Source organism: Vipera ursinii, assembly GCF_947247035.1.
Source record: "Vipera ursinii genome assembly, chromosome: 6".
NCBI classification, from domain to species: Eukaryota; Metazoa; Chordata; class Lepidosauria; order Squamata; family Viperidae; genus Vipera; species Vipera ursinii.
The window spans coordinates 87,617,413-87,641,158 of NC_139515.1; the positions used below are offsets into that span (position 1 = coordinate 87,617,413).

A 23,746-nucleotide genomic window follows, 5' to 3' on the forward strand; every position below is an offset into this window, starting at 1 on the left:
GTTGCTTGCTCTGAAGGGTACACATACAGAATACACATTTAAAACATACTGTGTACAACGTATGTATAGACCAGGGGTAGGCAACCTTGGCTCTTTTATGACTCGTGGACTTCAACTCCCAGAATTCCTGAGCTAGCGTGGCTCAGCATGGAAACCTCTCCCTTTCCCCTCAGCATGGCTGGCTCAGGAATTCTGGGAGTTGAAGTCCACAAGTCATAAAGCGGCCTAGGCCTAGGACAGGGGTAGGCAACCTTGGCTCTTTTATGACTGGTGGACTTCAACTCCCAGAATTCCTGAGCCAGCGTGGCTCAGCATGGAAGCCTCTTCCTTTCCCCTCAGCACGGCTGGCTCAGGAATTCTGGGAGTTGAAGTCCACGAGTCAAGAAGGGGCCAGAGTCCTGGCTGAGGAATTCTGGGAGTTGAAGTCCACCAGTCACAAAGGGGCCAGAGTTCCCCCATGCTGGCTGAGGAATTCTGGGAGTTGAAGTCCACGAGTCATGAAGTGGCCATATTCCCAGAATTCCCCAGCCAGCATCCTTTAAAATGGGCGGACTTCAATTCCCAGAATTTCCCAGCCAGCATCCTTTAAAATGCGTGCACGTCATTTCCCAGAATTCCCCAGCCAGCATCCTTTAAAATGGGCGGATGTCAATTCCCAGAATTCCCCAGCCAGCATCCTTTAAAATGGGCGGATGTCAATTCCCAGAATTCCCCAGCCAGCATCCTTTAAAATGGGCGGATGTCAATTCCCAGAATTCCCCAGCCAGCATGGTTAAGAAAACTGCCCTCGATTTACCCAAAGACATTAAGAATGACACCCCGACGGAGATCAAAAAGTCAGACACTTCCCTGCTATAAAGAATTGTAGAGAAGCCTCATTTTGGCTCAGAAGCTCCTCAAGCGAAGGGTGCAGTTGTCTATCTTTGTGTGTGTGTGTGTGTGTGTGTGTGTGTGTGTGTCTCCACCTTATAGCCAAATATGCACCATTGTAAAATCCGGCTAGCTTCCTTCTTAAGCCACCGCAGAGATCCGCCAGGCCTGTTTTGAGAATCTGCCCCGGCTTTTCCGCCCGGTTGCAATGCTGCCTCAGCACCTTGTTTGGAAATAATATTTGCGAATCGTAATCCTGAAACGAGAATTGCCGGCGGAGGCAAGGAGGCCTTAATAAAAGATTATGTAATATCTGAGACGAATTGTGCTTCCCGGCAGATTCTGCAAGAATAAATTCTCTGCTGGTCTTTTAAGATGCCACGAGATTCTTGACTGCTTTTTTTTTTTTTTTTAATTAAACTGCAAACGAAACGCAAGCGGTCCTCGACTTACAGCAGCGCATTTAGTGACTGTTTGAAGTTACAGCGGCATTGGGGGAAAAAAAATGTCTTGTAATGACCATTTCCCACCCTTAACAACCGTTGCGGCATCCCCGTGGGTCAGGCGATTTACCTTTGGATGCTTGACAAAACGACTCACGTTTACGACGGTTTGTAGTGTCCCGAAGTCAATACGGTCCCCCTTTTGCGACCTTCCGACGAGCCAAGTCAGCGAGGAAAGCGGATTCGGTTGTTGCTAACTTAACAACTGCAGTGATTCGCTTAATAAACGTGGCAAAACAAACGTTTCACTCAGCAACTTAAATGCTGCGGTCGTAAGCCAAGGACTGGCTGTAAAACACGCCTCCCACACTTGAATTTCCAGAGACTAATAGAAATATGAACAAAATCTAGGTGCGTCTCTTTGAATAATGTCTTGTTCCCAACGGTTCAGCTCATACCACGTAAGAAAGGGGTAAAGTGCCTGGAAAATTAAGTTCTCTCCAATTATCTGGAGTTTTACTTAAACTATAAAATCAACTAAGGTGTTGCCGGATGTTTGATCTCGCTCGTGTGAAGCGTTCCCTGCGGCCCTCATTTCTCCGAAGACAACTGGGGTGATGCCATTTTGAGAAAATCAAGTTTACCGTAGGTCCTGCCTGTTAGAATAATTGCTCAAGAGACGAGGGAAGGCGTTTCAGTGCCAGGCTGCGTTGGATAATATCGACTGAATTATAAAACCGTCAGGCTGCAAGGGGCATTGGAGATCATCTAGTCCGACCCCCTGCTCAGGCAGGAAACCCTGTACCATTTCAGACCAATGGCTGTCCAGTCTCTTCTTAAAAACTTCCAGTGTTGGAGCGTTCACCGCTTCTGGAGGCAGGTGGTTCCACTGGTTAATTGTTCTCATCGTTAGGAAGTTTCTCCTTAATTCCGAGACGTCTCAAGCACATGGCTGGCTTGGGAATTCTGGCAGTTGAAGTCCACAAATCTTGAAAGTTGCCACGTTTGGAGACCCCTGGTCTAAATAGAAACTTTGCACAAGACTTCAAGATTTTTGTTCCCTAGATGAACAGATGCTTCTGTTGCGGCAAAGTTACACAGAGGACAGAGGAAACAGATTGCGTGAGTCATAGGTTCAGGAGAAATGACATGGTAGCAAAGTTGCTCCTTGTGGTTAGAGCAGGGGTCTTCAAACATGGCCCTTTGATGACCTGTGGACTGGGAGTTGAAGTCTACAGCTCATCAAAGGGCCAAGTTTGAAGACCCCTGGCTTATATGGTCCATGCTGGCTGAGGAATTCTGGGAGTTGAAGTCCACAGCTCATCAAAGGGCCAAGTTTGAAGACCCCTGGCTTATATGGTCCATGCTGGCTGAGGAATTCTGGGAGTTGAAGTCCACAGCTCATCAAAGGGCCAAGTTTGAAGACCCCTGGCTTATATGGTCCATGCTGGCTGAGGAATTCTGGGAGTTGAAGTCCACAGCTCATCAAAGGGCCAAGTTTGAAGACCCCTGGCTTATATGGTCCATGCTGGCTGAGGAATTCTGGGAGTTGAAGTCCACAGCTCATCAAAGGGCCAAGTTTGAAGACCCCTGGCTTATATGGTCCATGCTGGCTGAGGAATTCTGGGAGTTGAAGTCCACAGCTCATCAAAGGGCCAAGTTTGAAGAGCCCTGGCTTATATGGTCCATGCTGGCTGAGGAATTCTGGGAGTTGAAGTCTACAGCTCATCAAAGGGCCAAGTTTGAAGACCCCTGGCTTATATGGTCCAGGCTGGCTGAGGAATTCTGGGAGTTGAAGTCCACAGCTCATTAAAGGGCCAAGTTTGAAGACCCCTGGCTTATATGGTCCATGCTGGCTGAGGAATTCTGGGAGTTGAAGTCTACCAGTCATAAAAGGGCCACGTTTGAAGACCCTTGGCTTATATCTTCGCTCCTTCCGGTGCGGGTTAAAGACCCATTTATTCGAATAAGCTGGCCTGGCCTGATGGGGGAATGTCAGGGTTTTAATGGGTTTTTATATTCTGATTGTTTTAATTGGGCAATTATTTAATCCTTTTTTAAACTTTTGTATTTCTATTTATGTGCCCTGTTCACTGCCCTGAGTCCTTCGGGAGAAGGGCGGTATAAAAATCCAATAAATAATAATAAATAATAATAATAATATGGTCCATGCTGGCTGAGGAATTCTGGGAGTTGAAGTCCACAGCTCATTAAAGGGCCAGGTTTGAAGCCCCCTGGCTTATATGGTCCACGCTGGCTGAGGAATTCTGGGAGTTGAAGTTCACAGCTCATGAAAGGGCCAAGTTTGAAGACCCCTAGGTTAGAGCATATGCCTGGCAAAAGTTTAATATTTAATATATTTAAAATTCTAGTGCTTTAAATCCATCTGGTGGTGGTTTTCTCAGACTCCCTCAAACATAAATCTCTGAACTCCAGAGTACTGCCTTCAGGATACAGACAATCCTCAACTTACGACCACAGAGAGACAGAATTTCCATTTCTAAGGAAGATGGGGGCTTATGCGAATTGTGCCCGATATTACTGCTTTTTTTGTCACGGTTAAATGAATCACTGCAGTGAAGTGAACCTTATGGTTGATAAATCCAGCTTGCCCCATTGACTTTTCGAAAATCCACAGGGAGGCTGCGGTGGTCGTAAGTGTGAGGACCGATCGTAAGTCACTTTTTCCAGTGCCTTCAAAACTTTGGTTATTTTACGCTTGTAATTTGAGGACTTATAGCCGGGGCACAAGCAGGCTGGTGGTGTCTGCTAATGGAACCATTACTGGAAGCAAGCTGTGTAGTGGAGCAGGTGGAAGAAAATCTATGTAGCTCAGCGTTGAACTGCAGGGTCCCTGGTGCTCTCCGAGCTTGGTGGTTTCCTTGCAGACGTTTCATGACCCAACTAGGGAACATCATCAGGGCTAGGAGGGAGTGGAAAGGAGAAGGAAGGAAGGAAGGAAAGGAAGGAAGGAAGGAAGGAAGGAAGGAAGGAAGGAAGGAAGGAAGGAAGGAGAAGAACTGTGGGGTCCCTGGTGTTCTCTGAGCTTGGTTGGTTCTTGCAGACGTTTCATGACCCAACTAGGGAACATCATCAGGGCTAGGAGGGAGTGGAAAGGAGAAGGAAGGAAGGAAGGAAGGAAGGAAGGAAGGAAGGAGAGAAAGAGAAGAACTGTGGGGTCCCTGGTGCTCTCCGAGCTTGGTGGTTTCCTTGCAGACGTTTCATGACCCAACTAGGGAACATCATCAGTGCTAGAAGGGTTTGTGGAAAGGAGGAGGAGGAGGAGGAGAGGGAGTGGGCTTGGAGGAGGAGGACTGTGGGGTCCTCGGTACTCTCCGAGCTGGGTGGTTTCCTTGCAGACGTTTCATGACCCAACTAGGGAACATCATCAGTGCTAGAAGGGAGTGGGCTGGGGGGGGAGGAGGAGGAGGAAGAAGAGGAAGACTGTGGGGTCCTTGTTGCTCTTTGAGCTTGTCGGTTTCCTTGCAGACGTTTCATGACCCAACTAGGAAACATCATCAGGGATAGAAAGGAGTGGAAAGGAGAAGGAAGGAAGGAAGGAAGGAAGGAAGGAAGGAAGGAAGGAAGGAAGGAAGGAAGGAAGGAAGGAAGGAGAAGAAGAACTGCAGGGTCCCTGGTGCTCTCCGAGCTTGGTGGTTTCCTTTCAGACGTTTCATGACCCAACTAGGAAACATCATCAGGGCTAGAAGGGAGTGGAAAGGAGAAGGAAGGAAGGAAGGAAGGAAGGAGAGAAAGAGAAGAACTGTGGGGTCCTTGGTGCTCTCTGAGCTTGGTGGTTTCCTTTCAGACGTTTCGTGACCCAACTAGGCAACAACATCAGTGCTACTCTTAGTACAAGGGGGACCATCTCCCCCAAAATCTCAGCCTCCTCTGCAAAAGTGAGGGGCAGCACTCTTTTTACATAGGATTTGTAGTTGCTCCTTAGGGCATCTTCTGTATGGAGGTGCCTGCCAGCTGTTCAGAGAAGCCTAATTGATGAAACTGGGGTAGGGTGGGCACTCACATTACAGTCATTAAAGCCCCTAACCCTTTGCAATCTGTATTTTCCTTTCCTCTGTTTCTGCCCCCCCTCCCCAATTGGACCCAGAATTGCTCACTGATGGTTGTGATAGTGGCTTAATCTTTGAAAGCCCTGAGGACAATACCGCGAATTGTGTGTGTTGCGCTTCGGCTCAATCATTAACCCACCCCAGGCCATTTCTTGTGTCTTTCATGCGACCCGACCCGTCTGCTTCTTCTCTTGCCCTCCATCTTTCCCAGCATGAGGCTCTTCTCCAGTGAGTCCTTCCTTCTCATTAGGTGGCCAAAGGATTTGAGCTTCCACTTCAGGATCTGGCCTTCTAAAGGGCAGTCAGGGTTGATCTCCTCTGGGACCGACTGGTTTGATCGCCTGGCAGTCCGAGGGACTCGCAGGAGTCTCCTCCAGCACCAGAGTTCAAAGGCCTCCATTCTTTGGCGCTCGGCCTTCCTTATGGTCCAACTTCAGAATCTGTCTGCTGAGACTCTTGCAAATCAGATTTTACAGGCTGCCTCCCTCCCTCGCTCGCTTTGCTCAGGCATAATTCTTCCCCGCCTCCAGTTGAGCAATCTTCCTGTTGCAGTTGCGTCTAGGGCCAGGGTGCCAAGTCGTAGCTTTCCTTGCACCCAGCAGCAGTCAAAAAAAAAAAGAAAAAAGGAAAATAAAAGAAAGAAAAAAGGAGGGCCTTAGCTTAAGCTGCAGGATAAGCCTCGACCTTAATTATAAAAGCTTGATTTTCAAGTAAGTTTAGGCAGGAAGAGCCAAGCAGGGCAAGAACCGGCTTGACTGCTCTTAGCAAATAACCTCTCTCCTGTCTTTCCCTTCACTACGCTGGCTTACAAAACTCTGTCGGGAGGGATTTGCGGGGTGGGGGTTGTCAAACTGGGGCTCCTCCTAAATTTGAGGAGGGCCGAGGAATTCCTGGGAGTCGAAGTCCACAAAGTCCCAAAAGTTGCCAAGGTTGCGGAGCCCCGCCGTAAATCGGGATTGTTTTGCTCCAGTTGGGTGCTTGTTTGTCCACGTTCTGCTTGGACATTGTTGTCGCTGCGAAGTCGTGTCCGACCCTTCGCGACCCCGTGGACCGCGTCCCTCCAGGCCTTCCCGTCCTCGACCATCTTCTGGAGTCCATTTAGGCTCACCACGCCTCCTGCTCCGGTGACTCCATCCAGCCACCTCATTCTCTGCAGCCTGGTTCGCATAATAATACTATTTCACATCGCTTTCTGGGCGACCAGTCGACTCTTTGCACCGTTGCTTTAATTTTATTACATTTTACCAGCTCGCTAAACGAAAGGACACACACACACAAAAAAAAGGCCCCCAACCGATGTGATGGCGATCACATCACACACTGGCAAATGTCCTCCTCTCGGCTTCAATACAGGACGTGGGATAACCGGATCCTACTGCAATCTGATTGGCTCGTTGCCAAAGCAAGGTGACACCCGATTGGCTGTCTAAACACTCGTGCTCATTGGCTAGAATCGGGATGAAGGAAAGCTACCCGAGGTCAACCTGAGCAAGTTGCGCTTCCTTTTCCCGCTTATTTGGCTCTTAACCTTTCATAGAATACTGTACGGATAATTGAACAAACTCGGTCGCATTACGTTCTTGATTAAATTATCTTTCCATTGATATGGTACTGCTCCAAAAAAAAAGAAGAAGAAGAAGTGGTGGTATCAGCCATCAAACCTCAAAAATACACTTTCCCCAAAAAGGTTTCCACAATTTTGGCCGCTGCTGTGCATTCAGCGTCCTAAATGTGGCAAGGAGAGTTGGCCTCCTAATCCAGCTGGCCCTTTGTCAGAAATATATTTATGGTGGATCAGAGGATTTGATAATATAATAATAATAAAAGTTGGAAGGGACCTTGGAGGTCATCTAGTCCAACCGCCCCGCCCCTCTCAGGCAGGAAACCCTATATACCATTTCAGACAAACGGCTGTCCAGTCTCTTCTTAAAAACTTCCAGTGTTGGAGCATTCACAGCTTCTGGAGGCAGGTCGTTCCACTGGCTAATTGTTCTCACTGTCAGGAAGTTTCTCCTTAGTTCTAGGTTGTTTCAGAGTGGAGACAGTCCTAGGCTTAACCAGTCCTTCAAACGCCTCCATTGTTCCCATTCTCTCCCGCTTACACCATGAAAAGGGGGGAAAAAAGAAAAAGAAACGGAGGTTTAGGACACAACTTATTTTGAGTGAGAAGCTTCTTGACTTGTTGTAAGCCAAGGTTGTAAGTCAATGGTTGCAAGTCAAGTGTAGTTGCTTTATTGTAGTGCACCTACAGACAGAATCTTGCCAGATGAAAGCAATTATTTGCCTGTTAGGAACACACTGTGACTTGCTGGGTTAGGGTCTGACCTTGCTCTATTCCGGCTCAGGAATTCTGGGAGTTGAAGTCCATGAGTCATGAGGGGGCCATAGTTCCCCCATGCTGGCTCAGGAATTCTGGGAGTTGAAGTCCACGAGTCATGAGGGGGCCATAGTTCCCGCATGCTGGCTCAGGAATTCTGGGAGTTGAAGTCCAAGAGTCACGAGGGGGCCATAGTTCCCCCATGCTGGCTCAGGAATTCTGGGAGTTGAAGTCCACGAGTCATAAAAGAGCCCAGGTTGCCTACCCCTGACATAGAATAACGGAGCTGGAAGGGACCTTGGAGGTCTTCTAGTCCAGCCCCCTGCTCGAGCTGGAGACCCCCATACCATTTCAGACAAATGGTTGATTAGTTTCCATCCGTCGTTTCTTGTCCCGCCCTCTGGTGCTTTGGGGAAATAAGTTGACTTTTGTGGCAACCCCTCAAATATCACAACATGACAAATAGGGCAACATGGCATTGAGGAACGCTGATTGGTTTGTTTCTCCAGGGGAGGATGGAGCCGATGAGAGAGCCATCAAATGCAGCTGCCCCCCCCCCCCAGTTAGTAGGCCGATCGAGGCCTGGCCACGAGGGGAAGGGTTGCGGCGAGGAGCAGCAGCCGCCCTCTTTGCCGTGGCGCCTTGTTATGCAATCCCGAAAGAGGAAGGCGGGGGGGGGGGGGAGGAAAGCAAAACCACCAGAAAAGACCGCGGTGGACCTTAAGGCCTGACATCCACCCCGGAGCTCAGAATTCTGTGAGGTTCAGCGCACCCTCTAGCCCAGGGGTCTTCAAACGTGGCCCCTTTTAAGACTTGTGGACTTCAACTCCCAGAATCCCTCAGCCAGGTCTTCAAACGTGGCCCCTTTTAAGACTTGTGGACTTCAACTCCCAGAATCCCTCAGCCAGGTCTTCAAACGTGGCCCCTTTTAAGACTTGTGGACTTCAACTCCCAGAATCCCTCAGCCAGGTCTTCAAACGTGGCCCCTTTTAAGACTTGTGGACTTCAACTCCCAGAATCCCTCAGCCAGGTCTTCAAACGTGGCCCCTTTTAAGACTTGTGGACTTCAACTCCCAGAATCCCTCAGCCAGGTCTTCAAACGTGGCCCCTTTTAAGACTTGTGGACTTCAACTCCCAGAATTCCTCAGCCAGGTCTTCAAACGTGGCCCCTTTTAAGACTTGTGGACTTCAACTCCCAGAATCCCTCAGCCAGGTCTTCAAACGTGGCCCCTTTTAAGACTTGTGGACTTCAACTCCCAGAATCCCTCAGCCAGGTCTTCAAACCTGGCCCCTTTTAAGACTTGTGGACTTCAGCTCCCAGCTGGCTGAGGAATTCTGGGAGTTGAAGTCCACAAGTGGCCAAGTTTGAAGACCCCTGCGCTAGCAATTGGACGGGTCAGCTGAAATGGACTCTTCCGTGGCAACCCCCAGCCTGGAGAGCAGGCCTGCTTCCCCCTTAAGCCGCACTCCTTCCTGTGGGGGGGGGGGACTTGGGTGCAGGTCACGATCCGTGGGGGGTTCTTGATTTTGTTCTTCTCTCTCTCTGCAGGAATGCATCCTCTCTGGCATCATGTCCGTGAATGGCAAAAAGGTCCTGCACATGGATCGCAATGCTTACTATGGAGGGGAAAGTGCTTCTATTACACCCCTGGAAGATGTGAGTGTCCTTCCCTCCCTCTCTCCCTCCCTCCCTCCCTCCTTTCTTTCTTTCTTTCTTTCTTTCTTTCTTTCTTTCTTTCTTTCTTTCTTTCTTTCTTTCTTTCTTTCTTTTTCTTCATCCCTTCTTCCCTTCCTTCCTTTCTTTCCCATTTCTTTTTCTTCTTTCTTTCCTTCCTTCCTCCCCCTCTCTCCCTCTTCCTTCCTCCCTTCTCTTCCTTCCTTCCTTCCTTTCATCCCTTCTTTTCTTTCTTTCCCATTCCTCTCTTTTTATTCTTTTCTTCCTTCCCTCCGTCCCCCCTCCCTTCCTCCCCCTCTCCATTTTCCTTCCCTTTCTTTCTTTCTTTCTTTCTTTCTTTCTTTCTTTCTTTCTTTCTTTTTCTCCCATTCTTCATCCCTTCCTTCCTTTCTTTCCTATTCCTTTTTCTTCTTTCTTTCCTTCCTCCCTCCCCTTCTCTCCCTCTTCCTTCCTTCCTACCTCCCTTTTCTTTCTCTTTTTCTTTCCTTCCTTCCTTCCTTCCTTCCTTCCTTCCTTCCTTCCTTTCCAGTTCCTTTCATCCTTTTTTTCTTTCTTTCCCATTCCTCTCTTTTTATTTTTTCTTTCCTTCCTTCCCTCCCCCCTCCCTCCCTTTTTCTCCCTTCCTCCCCTTTTCCCTTTTCCTTCCCTCCCTTCCTTTCCTCCCTTTTCTTTCTTTCTTTCTTTCTTTCTTTCTTTCTTTCTTTCTTTCTTTCTTTCTTTCTTTCTTTCTTTCTTTCTTTCTTTCTTTCTTTCTTTTTCCTTCTTTCCTTCAGCTACCTAGATCAACCTTTCTTTCCCCCTTTCCCTTCTGGTTCCCTTCTGATTCTGGTCAGTTTACAGATTTTTTTTTTCCTGGGTGGGTGAAGTGTCCAACCCCTCCTAACTCCGCGTCCCCTTCTTCTTAAAAGCTGTACAAAAGGTTTTCCATGCCAGGAGTGGTCCCGGAGTCGATGGGCCGAGGAAGAGACTGGAACGTCGACCTGATTCCCAAATTCCTTATGGCCTGTGGTGAGTGGCTAGAAACGGCCTTGGCTACTTTCTTCTGCTAGAAATAAAACGGGTTTTTCTTTACTTCTTTTGTGTCTCGGGCCTCCAAAAATACTACAGCACATATGGCTGCATGATGGATTTCCTTTATTGATCGCGCAGGTGGGCCTCACTCTTTGGCTATGTTTTCGCAGGAAAAAGCCATTTCTCAAGCCCCTTCTTATTCAAAACAAGTCTCTGGAGCGAGCGTGCTGTTTTCAGCTTTGAATTATATCAAATCTGACACCAGAAACAGACTAACAGATGACCTGAGTGCTGCATGTGTTGCTTTCAAACTTACAAAGTATAAGCCAAGGTTAGGCAAATTATCAGCAGGCATACAACAGCAAAAATCACATTAATTGTTCAAAAGCGTGCCAAATGCAAACTTTTACCTTTCAGCAAAAAGTTGCTTGTGTCATTGAAAGCTTTGCCGTTGTGTTTTTCTTTTAAGGCAAAAGGCGTTAATGTCTGAGTTGTTTTTGGTAAACTCAACCCTCCGTATTCAGATTAAATTGCTGGGTTGACCCTTGGCGCATAAATAAGTGGGTTTGGGGTTGCAGTTGGGGCACTCGGTCTCTAAAAGGTTCTCCGTCACTGCTCTAAAAGATGGCGAAGGGCCAGCCGTCTGCAAGGAGTATAAATCCTCCCATACCCCGCCCTCCAGTCAGAGCTGAAGAAGCTTCTTGGATGAGAAGCGAAACGTCTTCAAACATTCCAGTTGCCTCTTGAAAAAAAGCACCTTTGGCATGAAATGAGGTGGGGGCTTTCAGGGGGCTAATCAGCTCCCCCCCCCCTGGCTGCATGTTCCTCTGGACACCCCTGGCCATGTTTTGAGTCTTTTCTGGAAGGCCAGGAGGGTGAGGACTAGCCTCTTGCGGGGGCAGGATAGGAGAGAATGTTGCACAGAATGGGGGCAAAGACAGAGAAGGCTTCCTTCCTGGACCCCCACCAGCCCAGAGTTCTTGAACTCATGGCGTTTGCCTGCCCGACTGGGCTCATACTGGGTAATCCATACTGGACCCTTTTTCTTTTTTTTCATTTTTTGTCCCCTGCAGGTCAGCTGGTCAAGATGCTGCTGTACACGGAGGTCACTCGCTACCTGGACTTCAAGGTGATCGAAGGCAGCTTCGTCTACAAGGGTGGGAAGATCTACAAGGTCCCTTCGACCGAAGCGGAAGCTCTCGCCTCCAGTAAGCCGATGGGTCTTTCTCTCGATGGATCCCACCAGTGGGTTACAGTGTGGGTCACAAGATCATTGCATTGGTAGGCCTCGGTTGAGTCCCCGTTTTTTGTTGATGAGCAAGATGGTTGGTCAGGGACAGGTTTCTGATTCCGTGCCAGCCAGTGGACCCGGCAGTTGAGTCTGGGGGATCGGAGGAGGAGGAGGAGGAAGAGGGGCCTGGAGAGCCATCAGAGTTGGAGGAAGGCTCTGATGAGCTCCAGGACTTACAATCTGAGGAAGAGCCTGGCCCCTCCACTCGTGCTCAGGCTGAGACCCAGCTGTGCTGGGAGGACTCACAGCTGGAAGACATCATAGAGGCTCGCAAACTCCGACAGGCAACCAGAGCAGGACAGAGGGAGGCAATGGGGTGACTCCAAGGGCGGAGGAGAAAGCATTGAGAAAGCCACACCTGGGGGTTGCGTAATAAAAAGGGAAGGTGTGGGCGGTGCTGGTTGCTCAAGGCAACCATTGGCAAAGGACTCCAGTTTTGTTTTTTTTTAAATCCCATTTATATCCCGCCCTTCTCCGAAGACTCGGGGCGGCTTACAATCTAAAGCACAAATCAATGTGCTTAGTTTGGTGGGATCGTGTTTTGTTTGCCTGGCCCGTGAACAATTCTTCGTTTGAATCGTGTTTCGTTTGCCTTTGCTTTTGGGACATTTTGCAGGTCTGCAAATAATATTCAAAGGGGTTTGTTTTTCCTGCGTTTCCAGCCCACTTGTTGGAAGAGGGGTTGGTCGTGGTGAGTTAACAAGGACTCACGTAGGCTGGGACAGAACAGACTTTGGGTCCCATTTTACGATCTTTCTTGCCACTGTTAAGCAAATCACTGCAGTTAGGTTCTTAACACGGTTGTTAAATGAATCAGTCCAGTTCTTAACACTGTTCTTAAGTGAATCCAGCCTCTCCCATTGATTTTGTTGGGGAGTTGGTCGCAAAAGGAGATCACATGAGCCCGGCACACCGTGCAGCCGTCATAAATGCATCCCAGTAGCCGGTTTTGATCGCGTCACCGTGGGGATGCTGCAGTGGCCCTAAGTGTGAAAAACAGTCCTACATCACATTTTTTTTTCAGTGCCGTCACTAAGCAAATGGTTATAAGTTGAGGAATCCCTATACTGCAAAGCAATCTCCAGTTGGGGTGGGGGGGGAAACTGGCCAGAGCCCACATTTTTGCTCGTCTCCAAGCTCGTGGACTTCAACTCCCAGAATTCCTGATCCAGTCATGCTGAGGGGAAAAGGAAAGGTTTCCATACTGAGCCATGATGGCTGAGGAATTCTGGGAGTTGAAGTCCACCAGTCCTAAAAGAGCCAAGGTGGCCTACCCTTGGCCTAGGCCGCTTTATGACTCGTGGACTTCAACTCCCAGAATTCCTGATCCAGACATGCTGAGGGAAAAGGGAGAGGTTTCCAAGCTGAGCCACACTGGATCAGGAATTCTGGGAATTGAAGTCCACCAGTCACAAAAGAGCCAAGGTTGCCTATCCCTGGACTAGAACAAGCCAGGATAGAAGCGCACATTTTTCACTCCTGATCACTCAGAGGGCTGTTTTCCCTTTGAAGGTTTGATGGGCCTGTTTGAGAAAAGACGCTTCCGGAAGTTTCTGGTCTACGTGGCCAACTTTGACGAGAACGATGCCCGCACCTTCGAAGGGGTGGACCCCAAGAAGACCACCATGCGCGACGTCTACAAGAAGTTTGATCTCGGCCAGGATGTGATTGACTTCACGGGCCACGCCCTGGCCCTGTACAGGACGGATGAGTAAGTGGACCCCCCTCACCTGAGAGGGATACCCCTCCCCACCTCGCCTGTGTTGTCCCCCACTTCATCTGAACCAGGGCACTATGGCGACTTTACAACCTGGGAGTTGTAGTCGCCAGGTTATATTGGCCCACCCATGATCTCGACTCTTTCTTTCTTTCTTTCTTTCTTTCTTTCTTTCTTTCTTTCTTTCTTTCTTTCTTTCTTTCTTTCTTTCTTTCTTTCTTTCTTTCTTTCTCTCTCTCTCTCTCTCTCTCTCTCTCTCTCTCTCTCTCTCTCTCTCTCTCTCTCTCTCTCTCTCCTTCCTTCCTTCCTTCCTTCCTTCCTTCAGCTACCTAGATCAACCTTGCCAAGAAACCATCAACAGGATCAAACTGTACAGCGAGTCTTTGGCGAGATACGGCAAAAGTCCCTACCTCTATCCTCTCTATGGCTTGGGCGAGCTTCCGCAAGGATTTGCCAGGTGAGACCTTCGCTGGGTGGAGAGGAAGTTGTTTGGGCTGCCAGGTCCAATTAACAGCCTTTTATTTTATAATAATAGTAATAATAATAATAATAATAGTAATAATAACAACAGCAGCAACAATGTTGTAGGGGACCTTGGAGGTCATCTCGTCCAACCCCCTGCTCAGGCAGGAAACCCTAAACCAGGGGTAGGCAACCTCAGCTCTTTTATGACTCATGGACGTCAACTCCCAGAATTCCTGAGCCAGCCATGCTGAGGGGAAAAGGAGAGGTTTCCACGCTTGCTTGCTCAGGAATTCTGGGAGTTGAAGTCCATGAGTCATAAAAGAGCCGAGGTTGCCTACCCCTGCCCTATACCATTTCGGACAAATGGCTGTCCAGTCTCTTCTTAAAAACCTCCAGGGTTGGAGCATTCACAGCTTCTGGAGGCAGGTAGTTCCACTGGTTAATTGTTCTCACTGTCAGGAAGTTTCTCCTTAGTTCTAGGTTGCTTCTCTCCTTGGTTAGTTTCCATCCGTTGCTCCTTGTCCTGCCTTTAGGGGCTTTGAAAAAACAGCTTGACTGCCTCTTCTTTGGGGCAGCCCCTGAGATACTGGAACCCTGCTATCCTGTCCCCCCTCGTCCTTTTCTTCGTTAAACCAGACCTGCCCAATTCCAGCCACCGTTCCTTGTATGTTTTAGCCTCCGGTCCCCTGATCATCTTCGTTGCTCTTTCTCTCTACTCTTTTGTTTTTTGTTTTGCTTTGTTGACAGGCTAAGTGCCATCTACGGAGGGACCTACATGTTGAACAAGCCCATTGAAGAGATTGTCGTAGAGAACGGCAAAGTCGTCGGGGTGAAATCGGAAGGAGAGGTAGAGTGAGGCTGGGGGGGTTTTTTGGGTGTGTGTGTGTGTGTGTGTGTGTTTTCCCCTCTGCTCCGGGGAAAGCAGTCGAGGGAAAGAGCTGAAACGGGATTAACAACCGGTGGTTCATCTCTCCTTCTTTTCCGCGCCTCATGCCTTAAAAACCTTAAGCCTTCTTTCCAAAGCGCCCCAAGGATTCTTTTTAATATTAAGGAATCGATTGGAAGATCAGGGATGGTTTCGTCATCCGATCAGGGCAACATCAACGGTGCTAGGAGGCAGTGTGTGTGTGTGTGTGTGTGTGTGTCGGGGTGCTGTGCAGAGGAAGAAAATCTTTATCTTTATCTTTATTATATTTATATACCGTCCTTGGTGCTCTCTAAATTGGGTTGTTTGCTTGCGACCCAACTTGGGAACATCCTCAGCTGTCAATAACACCCTCAGACAAACCATCAATCAGTAACCAACAGTCTAATCAAGGGACACCCCCACCCCCCAAGAACACTCCCACCAACGCTGACAGGGCAAGCCATTTTTATATAAACAGAGAAAAGCCCCCCCACCCTTCTAGTAGCTGATGATGTCACCTATTTGGGTCAGGAAATGTTTGGAAGGAAACAAGTTCCCAGAGCACCAAAGATTGTTATTCCTCCTCCTCACACACCCCACTCCCTTCTAACACTGATGATGTTCCCTACATGGGTCATGAAACGTCTGCAGGAAAACCACCCAGCTCAGAGAGCACCAAGGATCCTCCTCCTCCTCCTCCTCCTCCTCCTCCACATAACCCCCACTCCCTTCTAGCACTGATGATGTCGCCTAGTTGGGTCAGGAAACGTCTGCAAGAAAACCACCCAGCTCAGAGAGCACCAATGATCCCACAGTCATTCTCCTCCTCCTCACTCCCTCCCTTCTAGCACTGATGATGTTACTTTGTTGTGTCATGAAACATCTTGCAAGAAAACCACCCAGCTCAGAGAGCACCAGGGACCCCACAGTCCTCCTCCTTCTCTTTATCCTTCTCCTCTTCCTCCTCTCTGCAAACCCCACTCCCTTCTAATACTGATGATGTTACCTAGTTGGGTTGTGAAACGTCTGCAAGAAAACCACCCAGCTCAGAGAGCACCAGGGACCCCACAGTCCTCCTCCTTCTCTTTATCCTTCTCCTCTTCCTCCTCTCTGCAAACCCCACTCCCTTCTAATACTGATGATGTTACCTAGTTGGGTTGTGAAACGTCTGCAAGAAAATCACCCAGCTCAGAGAGCCCCAAGGACCCCATAGTCCTTCCTTCTCCTTTCCACTCCTTTCTAGCAGCGATGGATGTTCTCTAGTTGGGTCGTGAAATGTCTGCAAGAAAACCACCCAGCTCAGAGAGCACCAAGGACCCCACAGTCTTCCTCCACCTAGCTCTGATGATGTTATCTAGTTGGGTCATGAAATGTCTGCAAGAAAACCCCACAGTCCTCCTGTGGGTCCCCACTACAAACATCTCAGCGGAAGAAGCCCATCCCCTTACACAAGCAAAGGAGGACATGAGGCCCGTGTGTGTCTGTGTCTGTGTGTCTCTCTTCTCTCCCCCCTCCACTCCATTCCTAGACTCATTATAACCAAGAGGTTGATCGGGCTAATGGCCAGTAGACTCTGAGTTCTAGTTCCACCTTTGGCATGTTGGGTCATGAAACATCTGCAAGAAAACCACCCAGCTCAGAGAGCACCCAGGAAACCACAGTCCTCCCCCTCCTCCTCCTCCCTCCCCTGCAAACCCCCCCTTCCTTCCAGCACTGAGGATGTTCCCTGGTTGGGTCTGCAAGGAAACCGCCCAGCTCAGAGAGCACCCAGGATCCCCACGGTTCTGCCCTGAGCTACTACCCACGTTCTCTCCGGGATCTGCCTGTGTCTTCTGCCATTCTCCATCCCTTGGTGGTCTCCAACCTCTTCCCCCTCTTCTCCCCCCCCCCGCCGCAGATCGCCCGTTGCAAGCAGCTCATCTGCGACCCCAGCTACGTCCCAGACCGGGTGAAGAAAACGGGCAAGGTGATCCGGGTGATCTGCATCCTGAACCACCCGATCCGGAACACCAACGATGCCAACTCCTGCCAGATCATCATTCCCCAAAACCAAGTCAACAGGAAGTCGGGTAAGACTCGGGAGGAAGCAAATCTGGCCCTCGGGGTGCGGCGGCAGGGAAGGGGTAGAGTCCCTTGGTCGAAGCCCTTGCCAGTTTTGCGGCTTTTGTCTCCGTGCCTTTGTGGGGGGGGTTTGCCACCGTTGTGTGTCTTTTTTCTTTTTCTTTTTAAAGACATCTACGTCTGCATGATCTCGTCCGCCCACAACGTGGCAGCCCAGGGGAAGTACATTGCCATTGTGAGCACCACCGTGGAGACGAACAATCCTGAGAAGGAGATCAGGCCCGCCATGGACCTCCTGGAGCCCATCGAGGAGAAGTAAGGCTGCCTGCTGGGTTGGAGCCGAGTCGGGCTACTCGTGCCTTTCCCCCCCCCACCTCCCCTAAGCCTGGGGGATTCTGGGAGTGGAAGTCCCCGGGTCTTCCAAGTTGCTGAGGTTGAGGAACACCAAGGCTCAGAAGAAAGAAGAGGACAGAGCACAAGGCCTCACCTCACAGGAAGGGTCCAGCTATAGTTGTTTCCAGGAGGCCGCTGGAGTTGTTCTTCTTTGAAGAGGTTTCGCTTCTCGTCCCAGAAGCTTCCTCCGCTAGGGCTGGATGGTGAGGGATGGGAGGATCCCGTCCGAACAGAAGGAAGCTTCTGGGATGAGAAGCGAAACCTCTTCGAAGAAAAAACAAGAAAAGTCCAGCGGCTTCCTGGAAAAAAGGCAAAGGAAAAAAAAAAGCACCTTTGGGACAGCCATGACTTGGGAGGATGGAGAATCTCCACGGACTTTGAAAGACAGGTGGGCTCCCAGCTCCCAGAGCTGGCTGGGGAATTCTGGGAGTTGAAGTCCACCAGTCTTACAACTTTGCCAAGGCTGTGGACACCCCTGTCTTAACTCCATGAGATCAAAATGCATCCGATTTGGGGTTTTGCCAAACTCCCAACCCATCGGAGGCATCAGACAGAAATCCCAATATATAGTGTGAAATAAAACCAATTTTCTGTTGTTGTTGTTGTTGGGTAGGCTGACCACCCTGTTGGCTGAAATCTTCCTGGATTGATCTTCTCTTTCTCCTTCCTTGTAGGTTTGTTAGCGTCAGCGACATGTTTTCCCCAACCGACCTGGGCAGAGAAAGCCAGGTTGGTATGAAGACCGGGTGGGGTGGGGTGGGGGGTAGGAGGAAAGCCCCCAACCCCGTTTATGCACCGGTCCTTCCATTTAATTTGTTTCTGATTTTGATGCTTCGTATTTTCATCTTTTTTTTGGTCGTGGTTAATTGCCTAATTAAATAATGAGAAGGGTGGAAGGGAAGGAGAGAGAGAGAGAGGGAGGGAAGAAGAGAACAAAAGATGGAAGGATGGATTTGGGAAGAGAGGGAGGAAGGAGGGAAGGAAGGAAAGGAAGTTTGGAAGGAAGGATTTGGGAAGAGGGAAAGGTAGAAAGGGAAGGAGAGAGGGAGGGAAGAAGGGGGAACAAAGGACGGAAGGAAAGATTTGGGAAGAGAGGAAGGAAAAGGGAAGGGAAGGAAGAAGATTGGAAGGAAGGATTTGGAAAGAGGAATAGGAAGGAGGGGAGGGAGGGAAGGAAGGATTGGGGAAGAGGGAAAGGGAGGACAGAAGGAGAGAACAAAGGGAAGAAGGAAGGAGAAAGGCAAGAAAGAAGGGAGGGAGGAAGAGAAGGAAGGATGGATTGGGGAAGAGGGAAATGAGGGAAGGAAGATCCAGAAAGGAGAGAGAGAAAAGAGGAAAAGAAAAGGAAGAAAGAGAAAGAAAAACGCAAACTCTGATAGCGACAGCCACCCTCTGCCCTTTTTCCACGCCGGCCAGATCTTTATCTCCCGCACCTACGACGCCACCACCCACTTTGAGACCACCTGCGACGACATCAAGGACATTTACAAGAGGATGATGGGCTCCGAGTTCGACTTTGAAGAGATGAAGCGGAAGAAGAACGACATCTACGGAGAGGAGGAGCAGCAGTGAAGGGGGCCCGGACGTCTCTCACCCCACCCACCCGCCCCCCCCCGCACCCCCCCGGCTCTCGGCCGCTGGCCACCCCCGCACGGAGGACCTTTTTAAGCTGAGCGCCATACGCAGCTCACCGTTGTAAGGCCCTGTTCTCTCCCTTCCTCCCTTCCTTCCTTCCTTCCTTCCTTCCTTCCTTCCTTCCTCCCTCCCTCCCTCCCTCCCTCCTGCTCCCCTCCCTCCCGCCCTTCCTTCCTTCCATCCTCCTCCCTCCCTCCCTCCTGCTCCCCTTCCTTCCTTCCTTCCTTCCTTCCTTCCTTCCTTCCTTCCTTCCTTCCTTCCTTCCTTCCTTCCATCCTCCCTCCCTCCCTTCCCGAATCGCATCTCTTCAGATTGAAAGGACCCTGCACTGCTCAAAACCTCCTTCCCTCTTTTTTCCGATATAATCATGTGTCCATTTCAGGTTGCGGTGTTGTAACACCCACAACTCTCTCTAACTCTCGCTAACTCCGCTCTCAGCCCTTTGAAAAAAGAAAGAAAAGAAGAAGAAAAAATTGTCGGTCGGTTCCAGAGTGTGTTTGTGTGGGTGGGGGGGAAACGGGACACGAGGACCACCAACCCGGGGGGGGGGGTGTTGTGTCTCTGCTAGCTTTCTCCTCCTCCCCCCCCCCAGGCTACCATCTTTTTTTCTCCAAAATCCTGGCGGTCCCACGCGCCCATATCAGCTTCTTCCCCCCCCCCAAAAAAAAAGTAAATAAAAAATCCCATTTCATGCGGCCAAAAGTTCCCATCGAATCTGCTGTCCTGGCAAAAGCTGCCTTCCCACCCTTAAGCGGCAGCTCGTAAAAGAAAAATAAAATCCCCAACAATTTTGGGTTGTGCTTTTTTTTGTTGTTGTTTGTTTGTTTTGTTTAAATCTCCCCTCCTTAAAAATCTCCCCGTCCCTAAGCTTCTCAAAACTTGTTTACATCTGTTGGGACACAACTGCGCCACGAGGCTTCTGTTTGTGTTTTAAAAGTGCTACTAATAAAAAAAACCCCCGAAAAACGAAAAAAACGGTGCCAGCACGAAAATGGGCAAGTCTTCTGTGTGTTTGTGTGTGTGCGCACGCGCGTGTGCGTCTCTTCCGTCGCCTGCGTTTCGGGACTGGCTGGACTGCACTTTTTTTTTTTTTGGCAGTATTGGCTGGAGGGAGGCTGAGGTTTGGTCAAGCGGAGGGGAAAAGGTGGTGCATGATTTTCTGTGCTGCCAGGTAAAACCAGCGCACTGATGATGTTGCCTAGTTGGGTCACCAGACGTCTGCAAGGAAACCACCAAGCTCAGAGAGCACCACTCCATTCTAGCACTGATGATGTTGCCTAGTTGGGTCGTGAAACGTCTGCAAGAAAATCACCCAGCTCAGAAAGCACCCAGGACCCCACAGTTCTTCTTTCCTTCCTTCCTTCTCCTTTCCACTCCTTTCTAGCAGTGATGATGTTCTCTACTTGGGTCATGAAACGTCTGCAAGAAAACCACCCAGCGCAGAGAGCCCCAAAGGACCCCACAGTCCTCCTCCTTCTCCTCCTCTTCCTCCTCTCCACAAACCCCTCTCCCTTCTAGCACTGATGATGTCGCCTAGTTGGGTCATGAAACGTCTGCAAGGAAATAACCAAGCTCAGAGAGCACCAGGGACCCCACAGTCCTCCTCCTTCTCCTCCTCCTTTCTGCAAACCCCACTCCCTTCTAATACTGATGATGTTCTCTAGTTGGGTTACGAAACGTCTGCAAGAAAATCACCCAGCTCAGAGAACACCAAGGACCCCATAGTCCTTCCTTCTCCTTTCCACTCCTTTCTAGCAGCGATGATGTTCTCTAGTTGGGTCATGAAACGTCTGCAAGGAAATAACCAAGCTCGGAGAGCACCAGGGACCCCACAGTCCTCCTCCTTCTCCTCCTCTTCCTCCTTTCTGCAAACCCCACTCCCTTCTAATACTGATGATGTTACCTAGTTGGGTTGTGAAACGTCTGCAAGAAAATCACCCAGCTCAGAGACACCAAGGACCCCACAGTCCTCCCCCTCCTCTCCACAAACCCCACTCCCTTCTAATACTGATGACGTTACCTAGTTGGGTCATGAAACGTCTGCAAGAAAACCACCCAGCTCAGAGAGCCCTGAAAGACCCTCACAGTCCTCCCTCTCCTCTCCACAAACCCCCCTCCATTCTAGCACTGATGATGTTGCCTAGTTGGGTCGTGAAACGTCTGCAAGAAAATCACCCAGCTGAGAGAGCACCAAGGACCCCAGAGTCTTCCTCCACCTAGCTCTGATGATGTTATCTAGTTGGGTCATGAAATGTCTGCAAGAAAACCCCACAGTCCTCCTGTGGGTCCCCACTACAAAGATCTCAGCGGAAGAAGCCCGTCCCCTCACACAAGCAAAGGAGAAGGACACGAGGCCCGTCTGTGTCTGTGTGTCTCTCTTCCCCCCCACTCCATTCCTAGGCTCATAACCAAGAGGTTGATCGGGCTAATGGCCAGTAGACTCTGAGTTCTAGTTCTACCTTTGGCATGAAACCCAGTTGGTGACTTTGGGCCAGTCCCTCTTGGCCCAACCCACCTCACAGGGTTGTTGTGAGGATAAACAGGAGGAAGGAAGGAATATTTATGTTCACCGCCTTGAGTTAACCTATAAAGCGGGGGTCTTCCAACTTGGCCCTTTCGTAACTTGTGGACTTTTAACTCCCAGAATTCCTCAGCCAGGCAGGTCTGGCTGAGGAATTCTGGGAGTTGAAGTCCACAAGTCACGAAAGGGCCAAGTTGGAAGACACCCTCCCCCCCCCTCCCCGCTATAAAGTTATAAAGCCGGGATTTTAAAAAAAAGAAATCAATAAATGCAGGTAGTCCCCAGCTGCCAAACTGACACAATAATACAAAATTTAGATGATTTTTTTTTTTCGCCCTCCTTCCCATTGTCCGTCGTAACGCCCTCGGTGTGGTTTTTACACCTCTAGTTGGTTTGAGTTTTATTATTTTTTTTTGGGGGGGGATTGTCCTCTTCCCCCTGAATGATTCCACTACGCCTTTTCAAGTCAACTTTATTTAGAAAGATTAGTTACAAAAGAATTCTTTTGTGGTTGCTGTTGTTGTTGTTTTGCCCCCACCCCAAAGATGGGCGAAGATATCTTACAAGGCCTAATTTTTATTAGTGGGGAATAAAAACACCAGAACCCTTTTATTATTGCAATACCGTGAACAGACACCCCCCCCTTCTCGAGGGAGAGGCCCAACTCAACAAACCATGCTCTTATCTACAAGAGAAATCAAGTGCTACTAACTCGGAGTATCTATTTTGTCGCCCCCTCCTCCCCGCAAAACGCCCCCTGCAAAGGTAAATGATCGCTGCCCGGTTGCGCCCGGCGTTCGTTTGGGTGCAAAATAATCCCGAACCCTAAAAGGCCACGAGACGCGTGGAGCGCGGCTCTCGCACACGGTGCGGCGCACCAGGGGTGCCCGGATTGGGCAACTTTGAGAGAATTGACGTCCGATGGGTGGGGAATTCTGGGAGTCCAAATCCAATGGGTGGGGAATTCTGGGACTAGGAGTTCAATGGGTGGGAAATTCTGGGAGTCAAAAATCCAATGGGTGGGGAATTCTGGGAGTTGGAGTGCAATGGGTGGGGAATTCTGGGAGTAGGAGTCCAATGGGTGGGGAATTCTGGGAGTTGAAGTCCAATGGGTGGGGAATTCTGGGAGTTGGAGTCTGATGGGTAGGGAATTCTGGGAGTCAAAGTCCGATGCATGGGGAATTCTGGGAGTCAGAGTCCGATGCATGGGGAATTCTGGGAATCGGAGTCTGATGGGTGGGGAATTCTGGGAATCGGAGTCCACTGGGTGGGGAATTCTAGGAGTCAGACTCCACTCTTTGGGGAATTCTGGGAATTGAAGTGCAATGGGTGGGGAATTCTGGGAATTGAAGTCCACTGGCTGTGGAATTGGACACCCCTGCCTAACACAGTCCCTGTGCAACACACCAAACCATACCACCCACCACCACCACACACACTTTTGGAGTGCGGCAACCACGTCTCATGTCTGAAGTGTTGGGTTGAGGTCAACTGATTCCCTAACCCTTCAAGTAAACAGATTTTTAATTTTTCCTATGAGATACGGAGCTGCACAATTGAGATTCCCCGTTTCCTGGGCTTCGCTTTCCTACGCAAGACAGAGAGAGAGAGAGAGAGACGAGCACGAAACGCGTTTTCCTTCTGAGGTTCCACGTTGTGGTTAAATAAATCAATGCTCCCCCATTTCTCCCCCCCCCTCCAAAAAAAAAAAATCCTTGCCACGGCCCTTAAATAAAACTGGCCGGGGGAATGAGGACCGTCTGCTTGACCTCAAACGGCGTTGCGGCGGCTTAATTGGAGTGAGCGGGACGAGAGTCCGGTGTCTCCGGGAACAGCCGGAAGGAGCAGAAAAGTCAGCTTGGCGTCGCGATCCCTGGCTGCTTGCCAAGAGGCCAAAGGCGCCAATCCTGGTTACCTGGAACAAACAGCCGCTTGTTACGGATAGTCCTCGAATAAGCAGTCCCCATTTGATCCCCATTTCCATTGCCGAGGAAGGCGGTTGTTGAGTTTTGCCCCCATTTTGCGACTTGCCTTGGCACCGTCGTTAAATGAATCACTGCAGTTGTTAAGCTGGTGACACCGTTGTTAAGTGAATCTGGCTTCCCCCATTAACTTGGTTTGTCCGAAGGTCGCAAAAAGGGATCACGTCTCTCTCTCTCTCACACACACACACACAACACACACAGGGATGCCGCGACCGTCATTAAAGACATGCCAGTTGCCAAATGTAACTGGATTTCGATCATGTGACTATGAGAGACGCTGCAGCGGTCGTTAAGTGTGAAAAATGATGCTAAGTCACCTTTTTCAGTGGTGTTTGTAACTGAATAGTCACTATACAAATTGTCGTAAGCCGAGGACTACCTTGTA

General features: G+C 49.6%; 3 protein-coding genes and 1 long non-coding RNA gene across 5 annotated transcripts in view; 2 read left to right on the forward strand and 2 right to left on the reverse strand.

Moving 5' to 3' along the window:
- Positions 1 to 19,847, forward strand: part of GDI2 (GDP dissociation inhibitor 2) — a 31,171-nt gene extending 11,324 nt beyond the window's left edge. Inside the window, exons 2-11 of the mRNA XM_083366111.1 lie at positions 9,250 to 9,357; positions 10,284 to 10,383; positions 11,460 to 11,594; positions 13,190 to 13,388; positions 13,720 to 13,851; positions 14,607 to 14,706; positions 16,664 to 16,835; positions 16,998 to 17,142; positions 17,895 to 17,949; positions 18,637 to 19,847. Coding sequence (XP_083222237.1) covers positions 9,250 to 9,357; positions 10,284 to 10,383; positions 11,460 to 11,594; positions 13,190 to 13,388; positions 13,720 to 13,851; positions 14,607 to 14,706; positions 16,664 to 16,835; positions 16,998 to 17,142; positions 17,895 to 17,949; positions 18,637 to 18,792 — 1,302 coding nt within the window. The 3' untranslated portion in view covers positions 18,793 to 19,847. The remainder of the gene's footprint in view (positions 1 to 9,249; positions 9,358 to 10,283; positions 10,384 to 11,459; positions 11,595 to 13,189; positions 13,389 to 13,719; positions 13,852 to 14,606; positions 14,707 to 16,663; positions 16,836 to 16,997; positions 17,143 to 17,894; positions 17,950 to 18,636) is intronic.
- Positions 1 to 23,746, forward strand: part of EXOC4 (exocyst complex component 4) — a 733,833-nt gene that overhangs the window by 691,345 nt on the left and 18,742 nt on the right. The window lies entirely within an intron of this gene.
- Positions 1 to 23,746, reverse strand: part of LOC310642467 — a 210,696-nt gene that overhangs the window by 7,339 nt on the left and 179,611 nt on the right. The window lies entirely within an intron of this gene.
- Positions 21,848 to 23,746, reverse strand: part of TASOR2 (transcription activation suppressor family member 2) — a 40,351-nt gene continuing 38,452 nt past the window's right edge. For both annotated transcript variants that reach the window (XM_083366082.1, XM_083366083.1), the window contains one exon: positions 21,848 to 23,291. In XM_083366082.1, coding sequence (XP_083222208.1) covers positions 23,288 to 23,291 — 4 coding nt within the window. In that variant the 3' untranslated portion in view covers positions 21,848 to 23,287. The remainder of the gene's footprint in view (positions 23,292 to 23,746) is intronic.